Genomic DNA, 20,309 nt, shown 5'->3' with positions numbered 1-20,309 from the left:
CAGCACTGGCTACTGAAAAGAGCAAGCATAAAGTAGCAACAACAAATGGTTAATCAGTGTGTTTTTGGTTTCCGTTAATCATTGTTTGGTTTTTGTTTGTTTTTTTCTGGTGAAGCTTTTTAGAAAAAGACAACTTTGCTGGTTTAGCTAGTAAAGCAACAGGCTCTCCCAGGGGCGGCGTTTCCATATGGCAGAGTACGGCGGTTGCCATACCCTAGCCGAGTCAGGTGTGCCATGAAAAATTATCCATATATTATATTTAGTTATTATTATTTTAAATCAGAGGATTTTTACAAATATTTAACCAATAATAAAACTTTGTAACGCCATTATATCCTCAAACTGTCAGCGAAACCTCTAACTTCACCCTGCCTCCATTCAGATTGACGTGCCGTGCACATGAGGAGCCAGATCTCCGCTTTTTTGCAATGCAAGGGTAAATAAATAACTGCCGTTTGAGTAGTACAGTGTTTTCGTTCCTCAAACACTATGTCTTTAAAGGCTAATGTTTTTGTGTGTTTGAAGAGTGGAGAAGTAGGCTGTTTGCCATCTACTTGTAGCCAATATACTTTTAGTTTTAAAGGGGTCATATAATGCTATTTTAAAGATCATTATTTTGTGTATTTGGTGTAACAGAATATGTTGACATGCTTTAATGTTCAAAAAACACATTATTTTTCAAATACTGTACATTATTGCAGGTCCTCTCTCAAACACGTGTTTTCAACAAAGCCCCCTCCTTTGACAAGCGCATTCTGCTCTGATTGGCCAGCTGACCCAGTGCATTGTGATTGGCCGAACACCACAAGCACGCGTCGGAAATATAACGCCCCTTACCATAAATGCGAGCTTCAGCTTTCAAAGTAAATATCAAGACGGTTAATAATGTTGTTAGTTTTACCATCAGTTCAAGCCAGAAAGGGCAAAAGAGTCACATGACAGATACAGTGATGATGCAGTATTTTACCCTTTTTATTTTTTTTTAGAAATAGCCTTTGTGCACAGCCAGCCTTGTACTCTTCTAAGTTCAAAAAACTGTCGTCCATAAAATGCATTGCACAAATTCGAACATCTGGGTTGTGCTGTTCTGTTGTAAATAAATCTTAACCAATGATTCCTAATTGCATCTACTTCCGGAAGGCCAAATAAAGTGCTTTTGCTTTCGCACTGAAACGCACAGCGTCTACCTGACATGGCTGCATCAACACTACTGCTGTTCCTGAAACCACGCCTTCTTTCTTTGCGTGCATATTTGGGCGCTTTATGCTAATATTTCCACTAGCCATATTTCCAATATCGCATGCGATATTTAACGCGCATCTTATCAGTAAAGCCGGTTCTGTAATCAGCGGTGCGTGCTTTCACATTGAGCAGCATTAACTACACAGAGCCGTTGTTCACTGACGAGCTACGCAAAAAATCGCGCAAATATGAACGTGGTTTTGCGCAACTCGTCAGTGAACAATGGCTCTGTGTAGTTAATGCTGCTCAATGTGAAAGCACGCACGTGATGGAGATTTACCGCTGATTACAGAACCGGCTTTCTGACAAGATGCGCGTTAAATATCGCATGCGATTTATAGTGCAGCCCTAATTTCCACATAGTGAGGTAGATATGTGGGGGCGTGTTAGAACGAGCCGTTTTAGGTAGGCGTGGTTGACTCTTAACTTTTATAAAGAATATCTCTTTGGATTTGAGACTTTAGTCTTTGCAACTTTACAGATCTTCTTTATGCACCAAGAGCTTGTAATACTCCAAAGGAAAACTTCAAATCGCATCATATGACCCCTTTAAATAACCTGGGCCTATCGCGCTTCATCATTTATGTCATGAGATTTTGGCCAAGTGTATTAAACAACAAGAAAAACTAAGCACCCATATAGCTTCAATAAACGTTGTAACCTATAAAAGTTGACGAAAGCATATGCGATGCACTTACTGCCTCAGATGCAGCCGTTCTATTGACAGACAAAACACAGATCTCCGTCATTCGCTGGTTAAAAACCTTGTTAACTCCATTTGAGCTTGCTTTTCATTTAGGGCCTGTTTACACCTGGTCATTTCATGCATTTTCGCTGATCGGATATCTATCTGATTTGTTAAAAGGTCTTTGCAATAAATCAACATAAATCAACTTTTCCTTAGTTAAAAAAAAGGCTTCCATTCATCTCAGTGGAATAAGATTTTGTGACTTTTCAACATTATCTATCTGTATTCACATAAAAAAACTGGGCTTGATTCGGTTGTTCTGAAGGTATATAACATTTATTTTTACAAATATGGTCTTTGGGGTCAATATGAACCCAATTGAAAATGAATGGGAAATGCGAAAAAATCATAAAAAATAAATAAATCCAGCTTAAATCTGAAACTTTCCACACAGAAATGAAGGCCTGGTATTAGAGCACAAATGCAATGTAGGAAAGACATGCTCACTCACATGCACACGCACACACACATTGACTGCAACAAAGAGCATTTTTATAGAAATTGGAAAATAAAATCAATAAATGAAAATGTCCACACAAAAATGAAGGCCTCATACTAGAGCACAAATGCAATGTGGAACGATACGTACACACGCATACACACATACACTCTCTCTCACACTCACACACACACACACACACACACACACACACACACCACATTCATATCTGCTTATTGCAGTTGTTTTTTTGTTTTCATTGTTTTGTTTTTTATTATTATTATTTTTTTGCATTGGTTTTGGTTTATTTACATTTAAGTAAAATAAAATTGTTTTTATTTGACTTTTTAGATTTAAATAACTATGTGCCTGCAATCAAGTTTTAGTAACAACTTGTGTGGCATTATTGCAAATGTATGTGGCATTATTGCAAAAGCGGGCACTTCAAAATACCTCAAACAACAAAAACTAATTCTAACCTTTGAGAAAAATACAGTTTTTAATGTATTATATAATGTTTCAATATATATTTACAAAATATATATCAGAAAAGTTGTGAGAGGAGCAGTTGGCCACTTCCAGAAAAATGAATGGATCTCTATGGGCCTCTGCTGGATATATATGGTCACTACACAATGTTTTTAAAAAACTGTGATTTCTAAAAGTTTTTCTCTAACCAGCAGATGGCAGAATTCTACACCTAACACCTAGATCAATATCCAGAAACAACTTAAATTAAATTTAGATAATCACTTAATTGATTTTTCCATAAAAAAATTATATTTCACATGCAAGCTAATGGTGTAGTTGAGGAATTGTGTGGTAAACAGGTACAAAAGTACTTCATATCTCCCAAAACACAGCATTAATGTATAGATGAGAAGTAAACAAAAAACAATGATACATTATTTGTATGATTAAAAATTTATATATTTTTTACAATTACTCTTTCAATTTTACAATAAAAAGACCCTTAGTGTAAACAGGAAACAAGGACCTTATGAGGGTTAAAACGTTTCCATTTACACTTGGCCACATAAATGTGTCGTTGCAAAATGGATATAAATCCGATCTTCAATTTCCATGCTATATTTAAACTTAACGGAGTTCACGTCAACGAAATCAAAAGATAAGTGGTGCATTTTATTAATTATCAGCTCATTTCAAGATCAAAGACCGCAATAGGAGAGTGCACGGCATAAGCACTGGAAAGATAAATTTGTCTGACTACTTTTAATAAAGATGGTTGTATGTTGACCGTCTGCGTCTTACTGTCAGTTTCATTCACGCCAGTCTGCATATCGGCTTGCTGAAGAGATACTAAGCTACTTGTCTGCAACGATGCGTGTTGCATTAGCGCAGTCTGACTAATGTCATATAGCCTATAACACGCTCTCACACGTTTATTATTTTAACATTTTGGGAGGAGTAAAATTTACATATGTGGTATCAACAACCAGATGCATTTACACTTGTCCAGTTTCGTCTGGAAAGACCATCTCCTGAATTGGTTTGAGTGATCTGATTTATATCCGTCTCGAATGTGTTTCGGAGGGCATTTACACCAGGTTTTTTTACGATCGGATAGCTATCCGATCAGAAAAAACGTCTCAGGTTACGCATGTAACCATTAGGGCTGTGTATCGCCAGCAAAGTCACGATACGATGCGTATCACGATACAGAGGCCACAATACGATACTTATCACAGTACGGGACTGCATTGAATTTCACCTCAGAAGAGTTTAGTAAAACAGCTGTTTATTAAACACTGCATACTATAGTGCCATTTCTAACTATTGACAGAGCAGGCAGTTAAGCTCTGCATTATGAAGGGCCTCCATAACTGAACCACAGTACAATATAGGTTATTATACATTGGGCACTCCCCACCAGGTACAATATTCTGATTGTTTGCATCTTGTTTTTAAGCCCATAAATAATAATGTACTCGTTCTAATAAATTTATATTGTAATGTACTCATTCTAATATATAAAAAAAAATCATTTACATTGCTGGTAGGTTATCATTGCACAAACTAACACACTCTCTACATTTAAAAATAAAAATAAAAATTAGAAGAGTTCTAAAAAAAATGCACTGTCTTCACTGAATCGAACGCACACACACACGTTCAGTCAGATCACGTTGCGGCCGCACTCAGACATTCAAGAACAAACATTTTAGCGCTGCCTCACAATTTTATCAACTAAATAGCTTAATCGCTCAAGAGCTACATTATCTTTCTCAACAAGGAGCTGGTGACATCATTGTTTCTAAAGGAATTAAAGCCACAGCTTCACTGTTAATAGAGAAACGCGGCAAAATGGTGGTAATTCATACATACACAGCCTCTCTCTTTCTCTCTCTCTCGCTCTCTCTCTCATAAATGAACACTTGACGAATTACACTTTTCTGAGAATAGAATATTGAAGTGGAAATTGCTAAACTGCAAGCTAACCAGTGTTTTCAGAAAGCAAGCATGTTTATCCACAGTGGAGAGAGCACGGGTACACAGGGTTGCCAGGTTGACAAAGGTAAGTAGCACGCTTAGCAGATGTTTCCGTATTGTGCAAGTGGGAAACTCTGTTTTGGGGATTACGTCTCTTTATATCAGGCAACCCCGTTGTGTTCCTCTGCGGCCAGATTAAACATTGTTGTAGCCTATATACTATGCTCTATTCATTATTTTTTAGAAACCTTGCACTTTTCTACTCCGTTTTAAACGTTGTTCTTGTATTCAAATTAAGCGCGGTCCTCTGCTGCACACGTGCCACAATATCGATACTGGGACAGCTGTATCGATACACGTATCGTCAAATCTCTGTGACAAAAAATCGTCGTATCGATGTATTGAACACCGCACTAGTAACCATGGTTCCTCGAGGGAACGAGATGCTGCTTCACAGGACGCTTTGGGAATGAGTATGCCCACGCCGCCAGACTTTCAAATCTTCGCCTAGTGTGGAAGCCTGCACAGCTAGGGCGAGAGAACAGAAGAGCCAGGAGTGGCTCGCATGTCTAAGCCATAGACAAAGGTTAGGGGTGTGGACCATCCCGCAGCGTCGCAGATGTCCTGCATTGAGACACCTGCCAAGAAGGCCTTGGAGGCCACCACACTTCTAGTAGAATGAGCCTTGACCCCTAGAGGGTGAAGGGAGATCAGAGGACTCATAAGCGATAGAAATGACATCTACTATCCACCGACTGAGGGTCTGTTTTGTAGCTGGAAGACCTCTCTTAGGGGGACCATAGCACACAAGCATTTGGTCCGCCCTTCTCCACAGGGCAGTTCTGTGGACGTATGCGTCCAGTGCTCACACTGGACACATACAGTTAAGCTTCTGCTGGTCTGACTCCCTGAAGGGAGCCGGAGGCCTCTACCTCCACACCGCGGAGGAAACGTGTAACTAGGGGGTGTCTGCCCACTGACTGGCCACCGAGAGGGGCGTGGTTGGCCGCCACGTAGACCTTCAGGGTGGAGTGGGTCTGCCCTGCGGAGAATCAGGCCTGCAGGAACTCCAGCACTGTACCAACCGGGCAGTTAACTGGGTTGAGCTGGCGGTCTCCACACCAAGAAGTGAAAAGGTTCCGATTCAAGGCGTACAGTTTCCTCGTTGATGGAGCTCTGGATTGGAGGATGGTCTCAACAACCTCGGTTGAGAGACCGGAAGCTATGAGCTGTGCCCCCTCAGGGGCCACACCCACAACTTCCACAGCTCCGGACGGGGGAGACCCGACACTCCCTCCCGGGAGCAGAGTGATCTGGGGAAAGGCGTACAGACGAAGCCTCTGCCACGTCTGTACCATGGCATCCAGCTCCCAAATTGAGATGGCCAGGAATGTGAACTGCTCTCAGCGAGAGAAGTTTGCCCTGGGACCACACAAGGATCTGGTACGCTAGTTTGTACAAACGGCGTGAGCACAGACCTCCCTGGTGGTTAATGTAAGAGACCACCGCTGTGTTGACGGTGCGCACCAACACATGGTGACCTCTTAGGTCTGGGAGGAAGTGTCTTAGTGCACGAAGTACAGCCAGCATCTCCAGGCAGTTCATATGCCATGTCAGATGGCGACCACTCCACAGACCGCGGGCAGGGTGGCCACTCATGACTGCACCCGACCGGTGAGGGATGCATTACGCGGCGACAAGGAGCTCCCAGCACCGGGCCCAGAGACAAGAACCAAGGTTTCCTCCACATGTCCAAGGCACGTAGGCATCGCCGCGTGACCTTGATCATGTGAAGCGGGTTTCCCCTCAGGGAGAACCCCTTGGTCTTGAGCCACCACTGTAGGGGTCTCATGTACAGCAGGCCAAGAGGTATCACGTTGGATGCAGCTGCCATCAGACCCAGCAGTCTCTGAAACTGCTTGACAGTGAGTGACCGGCCTTCTCTGACTCTCGCGACTGCAGTGAGGAATGACTCGATCTGAGCAGGAGACATACGTGCCTGCATCGTGGTCGAATCCCACACCATGCCCAGAAAAGTGGTTCTTTGCACTGGAGAAAGCACACTTTTCTTGGCGTTAAGTCTTAACCCCCGCTCTTTCGTGTGAGCGAGAACTACATCTCGATGTCGAACCGCGATGTACTCTGATTGAGCTAATATCAACCAATCATCGATGTGGTTGAGTCGTGGAAGTGTGGGGTGAGAGTGCCCCTTTTGCCCCCAAAAGCAAACATCAGGAACTTCCTATGATGAGGAAGGATGCCTTTCATCCATTCTCGGAACGGTGGAGTACCGGCTGTAGGACCTGGACTCTGCTGCGCGAGGAGGGACCTCCTCGATGGCCTCCATCCTCAGAGAGTGTCTACTTCTGTTCCATTACCAGAGCCTGCTCGGGGCCCACCAGGTTGGGAAAGGCCCCGTTGAATTGAGGTGGAGGAGAACTGAACTGGATTCTGTGGCCTCTCACTACAGTGTGCAGGATCCACTGAGACACGTTTGGCAATAGTTTTCACGCTGCCAAATAGTCTACTAAGGGAATCAGTCTCTCGAGACTGACCTCTGGTGTAACCAGAGCAGCTAGTACGGTGCCCTGAAGTGGCAGACCGGCAGGGGACGACCGTACTAGCTGTTCTAGAGACCTCCGGGGAGGTTGCGAGCCTCTTAGCACTGCTACGTTTCCGTGCGGTAACTGAGAGAGTGCTCGCCGGAGACCGCTGCGTCCTGGAACCCCGGCAGGGTTGGCAGACTGATCTCCTGAGGGCACTGAGGAGAGACGGGCACCGTGTAATGTGGTGTACACCGCTCTTCCCCAGAGGGGACTGCCCTCCGAGGTCCTGAGCCACAGCATCAGGACTCTCATAGCTGTCTCCTATTGAAAACGACGGCCCTCAGACCCACGTCGTCTGTTAGGAAGACTAGACTAGACACACTTGGCAGGGGCTCCCACAGGTGACCTCCTAAGGGGACCAGTCTTGCGAGACTGCCCTCTGGTGCACCTAGAGCAGCTAGCTCGGTGTCCTGAAGCGGCGGACGAGCAGAGGACGACCGTACTAGCTGCTTTAGTGATCTCCATAGAGGTAGCGAGCCTCTTAGTACCGCTACATTTCCGGGCGGTAACTGAGAGAAGCGCTCGCCGAAGACCGCTGTGCCCTGGAACACTGGCAGGGTTGGCAGACCAGCGTCTGTATTGACGCTGGTCTGATGTAATATAATGATGTAATATAAGCGTTGCCTCGGCAGCGCGCGAGCCGCTCAGTCACACAAACAACATCAATCTCCTCAGAGAAAGATGGCCGCATCAGGAAGCTCTCAGAGGGGGAAGAACCGCAGCACAGGCTTCCAAGCCTCGAGAACGAGCTCTAGATCTAGGGAACATGGGTGGAGATAGGACGAGCCATCTCCAACCCGTCCACCAGATCATGTGCGATCCCCACGATCTCAGTCGCCGCCATGCCTCATCACCAGCGGGACCGCAATAGCAAGATCACAGGCACGGACACACTCCTCGGAGCATGCCCGACGAGAGCGGAGCGCTTAACAGCGGGAAAAGCACAATCCGCCCCCTGAGAGCCGACTGTGCGAGCTCCGCTCCCTATTAATGCTGCTCATTATAATATCAGGCATAATATGCTTGTGTAACTGATGCTTGTGCAACTGGCGAGCTCTTTGACGCCCTCCGTATCAATCTCCTCAGAGAAAGACAGGCGGAGCGTCGCGCCCTCTCCCCGGGGGGGAAATACCGCAGCGCGGGCTTCCGAAACCCCGAGAGTGGGCGCCGGATCTGGTGGTTAAGGAAGTAGATAGGGACCCGCCCGTCTACATTTCCTCCACCAGATCCATATGCGAAACCCACGAGCACAGCCGCCACTCTGCCTCGGCAAAAGCGGGGCCGGCACCGCGAGGAACGCTAGTGAAGGCTCTCTCCTCAAAGAGAGCCCTCTGAGAGCGAAGCAAGGCAGTAACAAACGCTACCAAAACAGGCCGTCAGCTCCTTTTTTTTCGAGAGCTGACTCTGCTTGCTTGCTCCCAAGCAGACAACAAACAAACTGTGTGTATCCCAGCCTGAACGCTGCCTGCCCTCGCCTTAGGTGTCTGGCTTTGTCTTGAGATTTCGTGACAGACAACACTAAATAAGACTCACAAACAGGTATCAGACTGACACACACACAGAGTGCTTGCTGAATGACAGAACGCTGACGCTGGCTTTTAAGCTTCCTGGTCGCTACGTCACCCCGCCCGTGACGTCTCGGCCAGTCATTGGACTGATTACACACGTGGTTCAGAGCCGGTCACGCTGAAGGGCGTTCCCAAAGCGTACTCCGACGCAGCTCGAGTTCCTGAACAGGAACGCATGAAGTGAACGGGTGTAAACAGGCCCATAATGTTAAGTGCAAATGTCTGATACAATACCAACACTGAAGACGCAGTGTTTAAAGTCGGCATGAAATCTAAATAGAAAATTCTTGTTTTTAATGGAATTCTGTAGTGTTTATTATAAATAATTTATCCGTGCACTTCTTTATTTATTTTTTATTTTTTTTATTTAATCAAAAATGTTAACCTCCCCTCCCCCTCAAAACAACTCATCTTCTCTTCCGGTCATGAGCTAAGGTGCAAGGGCGGAGCTAGTGACGTGAGGGGTAAACGCTGGGATAAACAACAGGGGGAAAAGCTGAGGCTGATGCTTCACTTTATAGAAATCAATGCATTGACCAGTGCTGACGCAAGCCATGGGGGAGTACACTACCCTTAAAAATTTAAAGGATATTAGGATATTACCACAACATTACTCTTAGGACATCGCAAACTATTTTTTTTATGAATATGACTTAACCTGATGGAGTCATGCTCAGTCATTCAGGCAGTCTCTCTCTCTCTGTTAGGCATGTTTTGTGCCGTTGATAGTCCTTGTCGTCGTCTTCCTCAATAAATAAAAAATTTCTTCATGCTAGGGGGTGTCGGCGTGAATCCAGTGGAGAGAAACCCCCCCACAACTAACTGCACACTGGCATTCAGATCTGCCTCCATTTAGTTAGCAACGCCCCAACTTCCAATGAAAGTTTTCACAGATCAGAATAGTGATGTTATTGACCCAGGGAAGGGTCAACTGACCCAAACTGAACTGTGAAAGTTTTCAAAGATCAGAATAGTGATGTTATTGACCCAGGGAAGGGTCAACTGACCCAAACTGAACTGTGAAAGTTTTCACAGATCAGAATAGTTATGTTACTGACTCAGGGAAGGATCAGCTGACCCAAACTGAACTGTGAAAGATTTCACAGATCAGAATAGTGATGTTACTGACTCAGGGAAGGGTCAGCTGACCCGTACTGAACTGTGAAAGTTTTCACAGATCAGAATAGTTATGTTACTGACTCAGGGAAGGATCAGCTGACCCAAACTGAACTGTGAAAGATTTCACAGATCAGAATAGTGATGTTACTGACTCAGGGAAGGGTCAGCTGACCCGTACTGAACTGTGAAAGTTTTCACAGATCAGAATAGTGATGTTGCTGACTCAGGGAAGGGTCAGATGACCTGTAGTGAACAGTGAAAGTTTTCACAGATCAGAAAAGTGATGTTATTGACCCCTGGGAAGGGTCAACTGACCCAAACTGAACTGTGAAAGTTTTCACAGATCAGAATAGTTATGTTACTGACTCAGGAAAGGGTCAGCTGACCCGTACTGAGCTGTGAAAGATTTCACAGATCAGAATAATGATGTTAGTGACCCAGGGAAGGGTCAGCTGACCCAAACTGAACTGTGAAAGTTTTCACAGATCAGAATGTTGATGTTATGGACCCAGGGAAGGGTCAGCTGACCCAAACTGAACTGTGAAAGTTTTCACAGATCAGAATGTTGATGTTATGGACCCAGGGAAGGGTCAGCTGACCCAAACTGAACTGTGAAAGTTTTCACAAATCAGAATAGTGATGTTATTGACTCAGGGAAGGGTCAGTTGATCCAAACTGAACTGTGAACGTTTTCACAAATCAGAATAGTGATGTGCATGACTCAGGGAAGGGTCAGCTGACCTGTAGTGAACTGTGAAAGTTTTCACAAATCAGAATAGGAATGTGCATGACTCAGGGAAGGGTCAGTTGACCCAAACTGAACTGTGAACGTTTTCACAAATCAGAATAGTGATGTGCATGACTCAGGGAAGGGTCAGCTGACCTGTAGTGAACTGTGAAAGTTTTAACAGATCCGAATAGTGATGTTAGTGACCCATGGAATGGTCAGCTGACCCAAACTGAACTGTAAACGTTTTCACAGATCAGAATAGTGATGTGCATGACTCAGGGAAGGGTCAGCTGACCCAAACTGAACTGTGAAAGTTTTCACAAATCAGAATAGGGATGTTCATGACTCAGGGAAGGGTCAGCTGACACGTATTGAACTGTGAAAGTTGTCAAATATCAGAATAGTGATGTTACTGACCCACGAAAGGGTCAACTGACCCAAACTGAACTGTGAAAGTTTGGTTACACTTTACTTGAAGGGGTGTGCATAAGACTGACATGACACCTTCATAATCATGACATGACACCTACATAATCATGACATGACACATGTCATGAATATGAAGGTTTTGTATGCATGTTTATGACAACTGTCATTAAGTGTCATTCACTCAGTTATGTAATTTTTAATGCAAAGATGACATTGTTTGAGATGTCTTTGTTATGGGCTATGGTTAGGGGTAAGGGTAGGGGTAGGGTTAGGTTAGGGTTTGGTCAAAAAATGTCATATTTGCATTAAAAATGACATAACTGAGCAAATGACACTTAATGACAGTTATCATAAACATGCATAAAACCTCCTTCATATTCATGATATGTGTCATGTCAATATTATGAAGGTGTCATGTTAGTCTTATGCACACCCCTTCAAGTAAAGTGTTACCGAAAGTTTTCACAGATCAGAATTGTGATGTTACTGACTCAGAGAAGGGTCAGCTGACATGACCTGAACTGTGAAAGTTTTCACAAATCAGAATAGTGATGTTATTGACTCAGGGAAGGGTCAGCTGACCCAAACTGAACTGTGAAAGTTTTCACAAATCAGAATAGTGATGTTATTGACTCAGGGAAGGGGCAGCTGAACCAAACTGAACTTGGAAAGATTTTACAAATCAGTCAGGGAAGGGTCAGCTGATCAAAACTGAACTGTGAAAGTTTTCACAAATCAGAATAGTGATGTTATTGACTCAGGGAAGGGTCAGCTGACCCAAACTGAACTGTGAAAGTTTTCACAAATCAGAATAGTGATGTGCATGACTCAGGGAAGGGTCAGCTGACCCAAACTGAACTGTAAAAGTTTTCACAGATCATAACAGTGATGTTATTTACTCAGGGAAGGGTCAGCTGATCAAAACTGAACTGTGAAAGTTTTCACAAATCGGAATAGTGATGTTCATGACTCAGGGAAGGGTCAGCTGACACGTACTGAACTGTGAAAGTTTTCACAAATCGGAATAGTGATGTTACTGACTCAGGGAAGGGTTAACTGAAGTGTCCAACTTTTGGAGCTATAGGCATTATAAAATTAAGAGTCGCTATGAAAAAAAACTCAGATTTCTTCCCGAAGGACAGCGTCACCTGAATTCACAAATCATGGCAATGATATTCGGTATCATTTGCATGTCTATGACAGCGCACTGTGTATTTATAGCCAAAAGAAATCTGAATATCAAACCGCAAACTATCTTTACTGCGGTGCTTCAGCATGCCATGGGATTACTTTATTTATCCCCATCCCCCCACCCCCCAAGTGCCAGACCTCATGGTTTTGTGAAACGCCGCCACTGCTCTTGCCTCTTGCGAAGTGGTCAAGTAGCCTAATGCAAACTTGCAGATCAGGGAGTTTGGGTGAGGTCAGATGTCTGTGGTTATTTGTGGATATTTGTAACGAGGTCAGTTAACACTGCCAGTTTTACCACTTTGGATATAGGCTATAAGGATATCGCTATATACATAAATCAAACATTTCTCGTGTTTCACGGACCATTTTTCATATTCAAATTTTGTAAAAGGATAATTTAGCTTATGTTAAGAGAATGTTTTTCGAATGTTTTCTAAGATGCTAGTACGTTTCCTGCAAGTCCTCTGATGAAAGGTGTTGGTAAACATACTGTAGTATAAATAAGATAATATCGACCTCTGCTGGATATAAGTGGTATATCAGGTTGTTTACTCCATTTGGTTTGAATGTGAATTTCAAACAAAAGCCAGGACTGAAGTGTGGTGAAAGAGAACAGAATGTCCTCTTTATATGGAACAGGACCTCCTCTTCCTCCTCAGGACCAGAATATTTATGCTGGCCTTCAAAAACAAACAATCTTGAAATAAAAAGCAGATACATGCAATTCTAAAGAATGCTTATTGGAAAAATACAAGTTATCGGAAACAAAAACAGATTCAAACAGCAGTAATGCCGCAAAAATAACAACAAATATACAACTTATAATGCTCATACTTGTTGACATATATTCATTGATCGATCGATCTATCTATCTATCTAACTATCTATATATATACAGTGGGTACGGAAAGTATTCAGACCCCCTTACATTTTTCACTCTTTGTTATATTGCAGCCTTTTGCTAAAATCATTTAAGTTAATTTTTCCATCTTTTGGGAAAGATGCAACACACCTGTTTCAACACAGAAGTTTTTCACACCTGGATTTGGGGATCCTCTGCCATTCCTCCTTGCAGATCCTCTCCAGTTCTGTCAGGTTGGATGTTTCATTGTTTTGTACTTTCAGCTAACCTTACTTTAGACACCCTGTAGCTACAATGTCCTGGTGATCTGTGATATTCATGTATCTTGTGTTGATTTCTATTAATGTGTGCATGTGTAAATTGTTCAGGCTTTTGGGAATATACTTTTAAATATGTATTTGTTTCCTTTTGATCATACGGAACATGCACCATATTCCTGTGTTCAGTGTAATTCAGTTCAGTAGATCAATGATGGTAAACACAGCCACAATAGCCACATGCCTGTTTAACATTAAAATGCACATGACAAATTCTTCGATATAAAGAGATTTACAACTGCAGGTCAAGAGCATCACATTCATCTCCCTCTACCTCAACCCAGTCTCAGAGCTGATGATCCAGATTCCACATGTAGGTCCATTCAGTCTGTGTCAAGCATAATCGGGTCAATGGGTTCTGTTAAACATTTTGTTACTTCTGTGGAACACAAAAGAAGATATTTTGAAGAATATGGGTAACCAAACAGTTGCTGGTCTACTTTCTATAGTAATAGTATGGATAAAAATAATATGAAAGTCAATGAGGACCAGCAACTGTTTACTTATTTTGATTCTTCTTTTGTGTTTAACAATTATAACAAAACAAAATATAACAAAATAATAAAACAAACAGGTTTGTAACAGCTTAAGGGTGAGTACATTTTGGCAGAATTTTTATTTTTGGGTGAACTATCCCTTTAATAATTTTTTTCTTCAAGTCATAGTTGATACAATGTTGCTAGAATATTAAATCCATGAAACATTTCATCACATTCACACAGTGTTTTAAAAGTCTTTCTCATATTGTCTGTAGTGTATTATATACAACGTGTATAAAGATAATATTTTAACATGAGAGTGCCTAAAAGTATCGACTTAATATGCACTCTAAAAATAATATTATTAAACCTTTGGAATTTCAGGTAATGGACTGCAATATTTTCCTGTAAAGCTGATTTGAAACAATGTACATCGTGTAAAGTTCTATATGAATAAAACTGATTTGACGTTGTAAAATGTTATTGTAAAAATTAAATTACATTTTTTTGTATTGTTTGTTAAAGTGGCCAATTCTGTCAAATACTGAAATAATAACTGTCTAGGCCTTAGTAAATATTTTAATGAGCTGTACAAAATGACCAACTCAATTAAGCTTAATTAATCTATTAAGCATACTGACTGAATAATCAGTGTTTTTCTGTATCTGAATAAACCAAAGTGAATTCAGAAATATTTAGTAACAGTGTTTAGCTTTGTTGCGCTGCTGTTTCTATTTAAGGATGATTCAGAGTACTGGACATGTGACATAACAAATAAAATGAATGCAAAATAGATATTTGAACATTGTTCACAGGACAAACAAGTTGATGGTGAATTTTCTTTATATGAACTGAATCCTCCAGAGATTATAACACCTATGATTGCTTATATTAGAGCACGTACTAGTAGTATCATTATTCCAAACCAATGTATTAAGAGTTAATGTATTATTGGAATGTCAAATGTAACAAAAACTGTACTTATGAGCGGAATAATTACTGATTAAACATAATACGTTTTTAAAGAATGATAGAACTGTTTAAAATAGTATATATACTCAGATGACTGAAAACCTTAATGCTGGTCATGATAGAAAAGTGTCTGAACACAGTGCATCCCTGTTGACGTATGGGGCTGTGTAACCGCAGACTGGTCAGCGTGCCCATGGTGACTTCTGTCCACCACCGAAAGTGCCTACAGTGGACACATGAGCATCAGACCTGGACCACGGAGCAATGGAAGAAGGTTACTGGGTCTAATAAGTTTTCTTTTAGATCAGGTGGATGGTTGGGTGCATGTGCATTGTTTACCTGGCCAAGAGATGTCCAGGGATGCGATATGGGCTCTGGGCAATGTTCTCTGCTGCGAAACTTTGGGCAATCATGTGGATGTTATTTTGACATGTACTACCTACCAACCTAAAGTTGCAGAGCTTCATGGCAGTAGTGTTCCCTGATGGCAAGTGGATACTTCATTCTGAACATGGCAAAAATAGTTCAGAAATGGTTTGTGTCATCGTAGGAGCTATGGTTGCTGTCTGGCCACTATTAGTGTACTAGCTAGTCTTACAGTACTGTACATACATTGCTGCAACTTATTTTGTTCCAGGATACAAGTTAACTCCCCTATATGTTATTCCCCCTATATGTGATCTATCATACACTCCCATACAACATTATATTACATTTAGAGTAACTCACTGCACTCTCATTAACTCGTAAACATAACTAGTTCTTAGAGGACGAAGAACACTATAGTAGTTGTCAAAACAAACACCACACCTTGGTGGACTGTTTTGGCCAGCATTGTTACATTGTGTACATACTAGGGTTGTAACGGTATGAGATTTTCATGGTATGATAATCGTCTCAGAAAATTTCACGGTTATCACGGTATATATTAAACAATAATTCTTATCAGTAACAATGACTCTTAAAAGAACAAGACCAAGTTATTTGAATGAACAAATCCTTTATTACATAAATGTGTATATAGAAAGGAGGACAACATTTCTGACATCTTTTCTTCAGATGCTGCCCAAAACAATCCACCAAGTCTTGTTATTCTGTAGAGAGTATAGGCCTCAATGTCAGCATACCCTGCCATCAGCATTTACATTGAGGGGTAGATTGAACATTAAGAGGCAAACAGGTGTCCTGTACTAGCTGATCCACAGTATGCTCTCTTCCTCTCATATTTCCTCTGACACTTTTTTTTTTATCTATGTGTGCTCCTGCTGGATGGGTATCAGGTTGTCAGTTATGCCTAACATATGCAGATTATTCCTGTTCTTCATTCTTTCACTCAATATGTGAATTAGCAGAAATAATTAGATGCTAATTAAATTAACTAAAGAATGTAAAACATTGAAACATCTCAGATAAAAAAAACACAACCATACATTTATACTAATGAGAAAATTTGCTGCAGTGAAAATTGATCTGTGAACAACAAACATAGAAACTGCTATTAGAGATACAGTATATAGGCTGGACAAGATGGCTCATTTTACTTTTTAAAATATAGGCTGAAAAAAATATGATTAAATATTTAAATTTTGCTACAGCCTACAAAAACAATCCTGGTTGGTTTTTTATTGCATCATCATGTTTATGTGGTGTTCCCCAGGAAATATCCCATGCACCTCACATCTGGCATGGGTAAAAGTGTCAATAACTTGATCTTTCCCGACAGCAAATGGTTTTTCTAAAGTGCTGATCACCGCTAAAAAGATGTTGCACTCCCCCATGTGAAGTAAGTTTAACTGTGCTCTGGCTCCTCCTATGGTATCTAAACGTCCACCATGAAGAGGAAGTGGATTAACTGCACTCTTTGAAATCACCATTGGTGGACTTGGTGCTGCCAAGGTAAGAGACGCTTTGCATGTGCGAGATGTTTTAATGGTTCTTGAGAGGACATACTATGCACTATGACAGCTGAGAACAACATCTTTGTTGGCTCAAAGAGTGTGTAACTCTTCCAAGAGGATCTGCTGGATGGTTTCCAGTTAGTATAATTTATGCTGGATACCTTAATAGCTCCATTATGCCATCAGTACTCAAAAATCCAAGAGTTAATTCATAGCCTAAAATAAAATAAACAAGGGCCTCTTTTAGAATTGATTGCATTTGATCTATAATGCAGTCGATATATAAGGAGGGTTACCAGCATTGTAGTGAATTTTGGCTTTTTGATATCTTGATATTTGTTATGTCCAAAACTCTTGTTCAATGTAGGGCAGCAGGATGTTATATTTATTTTGTTGTTTGAGGTGTAAAGTATTAGTCTATACATTTCACAGTTTGTAAAATTCAGATTAACTGTATTTTTCAAGATATTGTATATAAATCTGACAACTAAACTTATGATTTTTCTTTTTCAGGGATTGTGAACACAGACATTTCAATTTGTTAATAAAGGTCGATGCACTAAATTCCACTCAAGAAATCATCTACAGTCGCTAAAATGAATGACCTGTGGAATTCAACAGCTTTTACAGATAATGTCTACATATCAAAACGCAGTATTAGAAAGATTCTCATCAGCAAGAGGCATTATCTGCCTGTGGAGAGTAACATTACTGACACCATGAAAATGAGCTTTAATCTACCCAGTGAAGAGGACATCAGTGCTTCTGCCAGTTGTGATGAAAATAAAAACAAAAAAATAACAATCCAAGAGAATTCTAGAAGTCAAGCTACATGCCACCTTCCTGAGAAATATTCTGAACAATCCTCTGAAAAGGAGAGCGAAGTGAAGGCTGAGCTTGGATCTGACCCTGAGCCTGGATCTGATTCCCGACTGAATCATGAGCACTTGGAAACGACCAGCATCACCAACATGAAAGTGAAGCAGGAGGTGGAAATGACTATGCCATATGATCTGGCAGCGATTCCACAAGATCAGCAGGAGACTGTGGGGGATGAATGCGAGGTTGAGGGTAACCTGAACTCTTCCCAGAATCAGGTTTTAAGAAGTCAATTTGTGTTTGCGGCCATGAAGAAGCGAGGAATGGAGGGAGACATGGAAAACCGTCCATACAAGTGCCCCTACTGCAGCTGGGCTTTCAAAAAGTCTAGCAACCTTTTGAGCCACATTGATACTCACCAAGGTCTTAAACCGCATGTTTGTGACCTGTGTGGGAAGGCCTACTCGCACCAAGGTACTCTTCAGCAGCACAAGCGGCTACACACAGGCGAAAGACCATACCATTGCCCATTTTGTGAGAAAAGCTACATTTGGTCCTCTGACTTCCGCAAACACATCCGAACGCACACTGGAGAGAAGCCATACAACTGTGAGGAATGTGGCAAGGACTTTGTGCGTTCCTCTGACCTGCGGAAGCACGAGCGCAACATGCACACCAACAACAAGCCGTTCCTCTGCAAGCAGTGTGGCCAAACCTTCAACAAACCCCTATCTCTTCTCCGTCACGAGCGCAAGCATTTGGGTGAGAGGCCCTTTGTTTGCCCGGAGTGCGGGAAAGCATTTGCCCTGGCCAGTCGCATGACAGAGCACAGGAAAATCCACAGCAGCGTGCGTCCCTACACCTGCTCCGTTTGCTCTAAAGCTTTCACCAAGTCCTCCAACCTCGCTGAACATCTCACAGTTCACAGTGGAGTGCGCCCACACAAGTGCTCAGAGTGTGGAGTGGCATTCGCCATGGCGTCCCGGCTAGTGCGACACCAGCGTATTCACACAGCTGTGTGCTCCTATCACTGCCAAGGCTGCGATATGTCATTCAGCTACCTTGCGGCACTCAAGAGGCATCAGAAGCAGCATGGAGAGGGCACAATCTTTGTATGTGGGCAGTGCAGTAAATCTTTCCCACAGGATTCCCTGCTTACAGAACACATGCAGAGCCATGCTGACGCTGAGACTTGCATTACCTAAGTACTGTTACTGAAGTAAGGAGGATAGCAAGTAAGCCTGGGTTATCTATCTATCTATCTATCTATCTATCAGCCTTAACAACATGGTTATATTTAGCTAGAATAAAAAAACAAACATTTGAAATGACTTGTGCCTATTTTTAATAGTGTTAACTGCAGGAAATTGTGGGGACCACTGTTGAAATACTTCAAATAAACCACTGTGTATATTTCTAGTAAAAGTACACACTGTAAACACACTGGTGACCCATTTGTAAAATGTTATTCGAAGCTTATGGCCTCTTGCCAAACAAGGTAGATTCTGTGTGTGAGAGAAACCGAGAAAGTGATAAAGAATATTGTGAATTCCCTTAGAGGTGTTGCATGCATAGTGCTATTTCAAGTTAAAAAATATGTATGTGGTGATACTATATTTTGGCACTAAATGTATGCAGTAGGAGAAAATGTGTATTTGTATTTTGAGGTTGCGGAAATTGGGCTGGTGGTACATGTTATATGGTGAATTAAATTAATTATGAACTGTTACCTCTTCTTTTATGCAGTTAAAACTCCGACAGAATTAATAAAATCCATTTTTTTCAGGATTCATGTGTGAAATGTGGTATTGGAAACATGGGAGGGTGTTGGAATAGTGAATGTTGTTGGAATCATGTTATTCCCTATGCATGTCTCTCTTGAGGACAGAAGACTTAATCCCCAGAGTTCCACACTTCTGCTAACATGTGTCCCTCTGTTGCCAGATCTGCACACTCATGGTAAAAGAAGATGGCATACATCTTGATAAACTCCTCTCTCCTACATTGCAACAAGAGATGTTGGCTCATATTTCCATATTTTTAGTTGACTATTTATATTGTTACTTGTTAATTAGATACATTGTCGTACACAAATAGTATTCATTTTTATTAGAAATTTTTTTAAACAATCGTATACATTTTTGGTAGAGGTATTGAATAAATCATCAATATCTCTTCCTCTGGAATAAATCAAGGCAGTGGCAGCCCAAAGGTTCTACCTGTACAATTACAACATTTCCCACCTCTTCACTACTGTACAGCTCCATATCTTAAACATTTGAATTGTGAAAAGCCCCTTAAATTATTAAAATAATTTTGCGTGTGGGAAGGTGGAATGAGGGATGGAAGTGTTACATGTTATACAATTTATTGACACTGCCAGCTGTGGAGACGTTTTAAGTTCATGTTTCCATAAGTCACAGCACCTTTGCTCAGCAC

General features: G+C 41.7%; 1 protein-coding gene across 1 annotated transcript; it reads left to right on the top strand.

The window, feature by feature from the left end:
* Positions 1-17,614: 17,614 nt before the first annotated feature.
* LOC107564440 (zinc finger protein 648-like) lies at positions 17,615-19,863 on the top strand (the record flags this gene model as incomplete). The annotated part of the gene is made up of 2 exons (XM_016249536.1): positions 17,615-19,105; positions 19,815-19,863. A coding segment is annotated over one exon (1,461 nt), but the record flags the coding sequence as incomplete, so codon positions are not given.
* Between the last annotated feature and the right edge of the window lie 446 nt (positions 19,864-20,309).

Source organism: Sinocyclocheilus grahami, unplaced genomic scaffold, assembly GCF_001515645.1.
Source record: "Sinocyclocheilus grahami isolate Dianchi unplaced genomic scaffold, SAMN03320097.WGS_v1.1 scaffold934.1, whole genome shotgun sequence".
Classification (NCBI taxonomy): Eukaryota; Metazoa; Chordata; class Actinopteri; order Cypriniformes; family Cyprinidae; genus Sinocyclocheilus; species Sinocyclocheilus grahami.
Note: the sequence above shows the minus strand (reverse complement) of the source record. Positions and strands in the feature narration are given on the sequence as shown.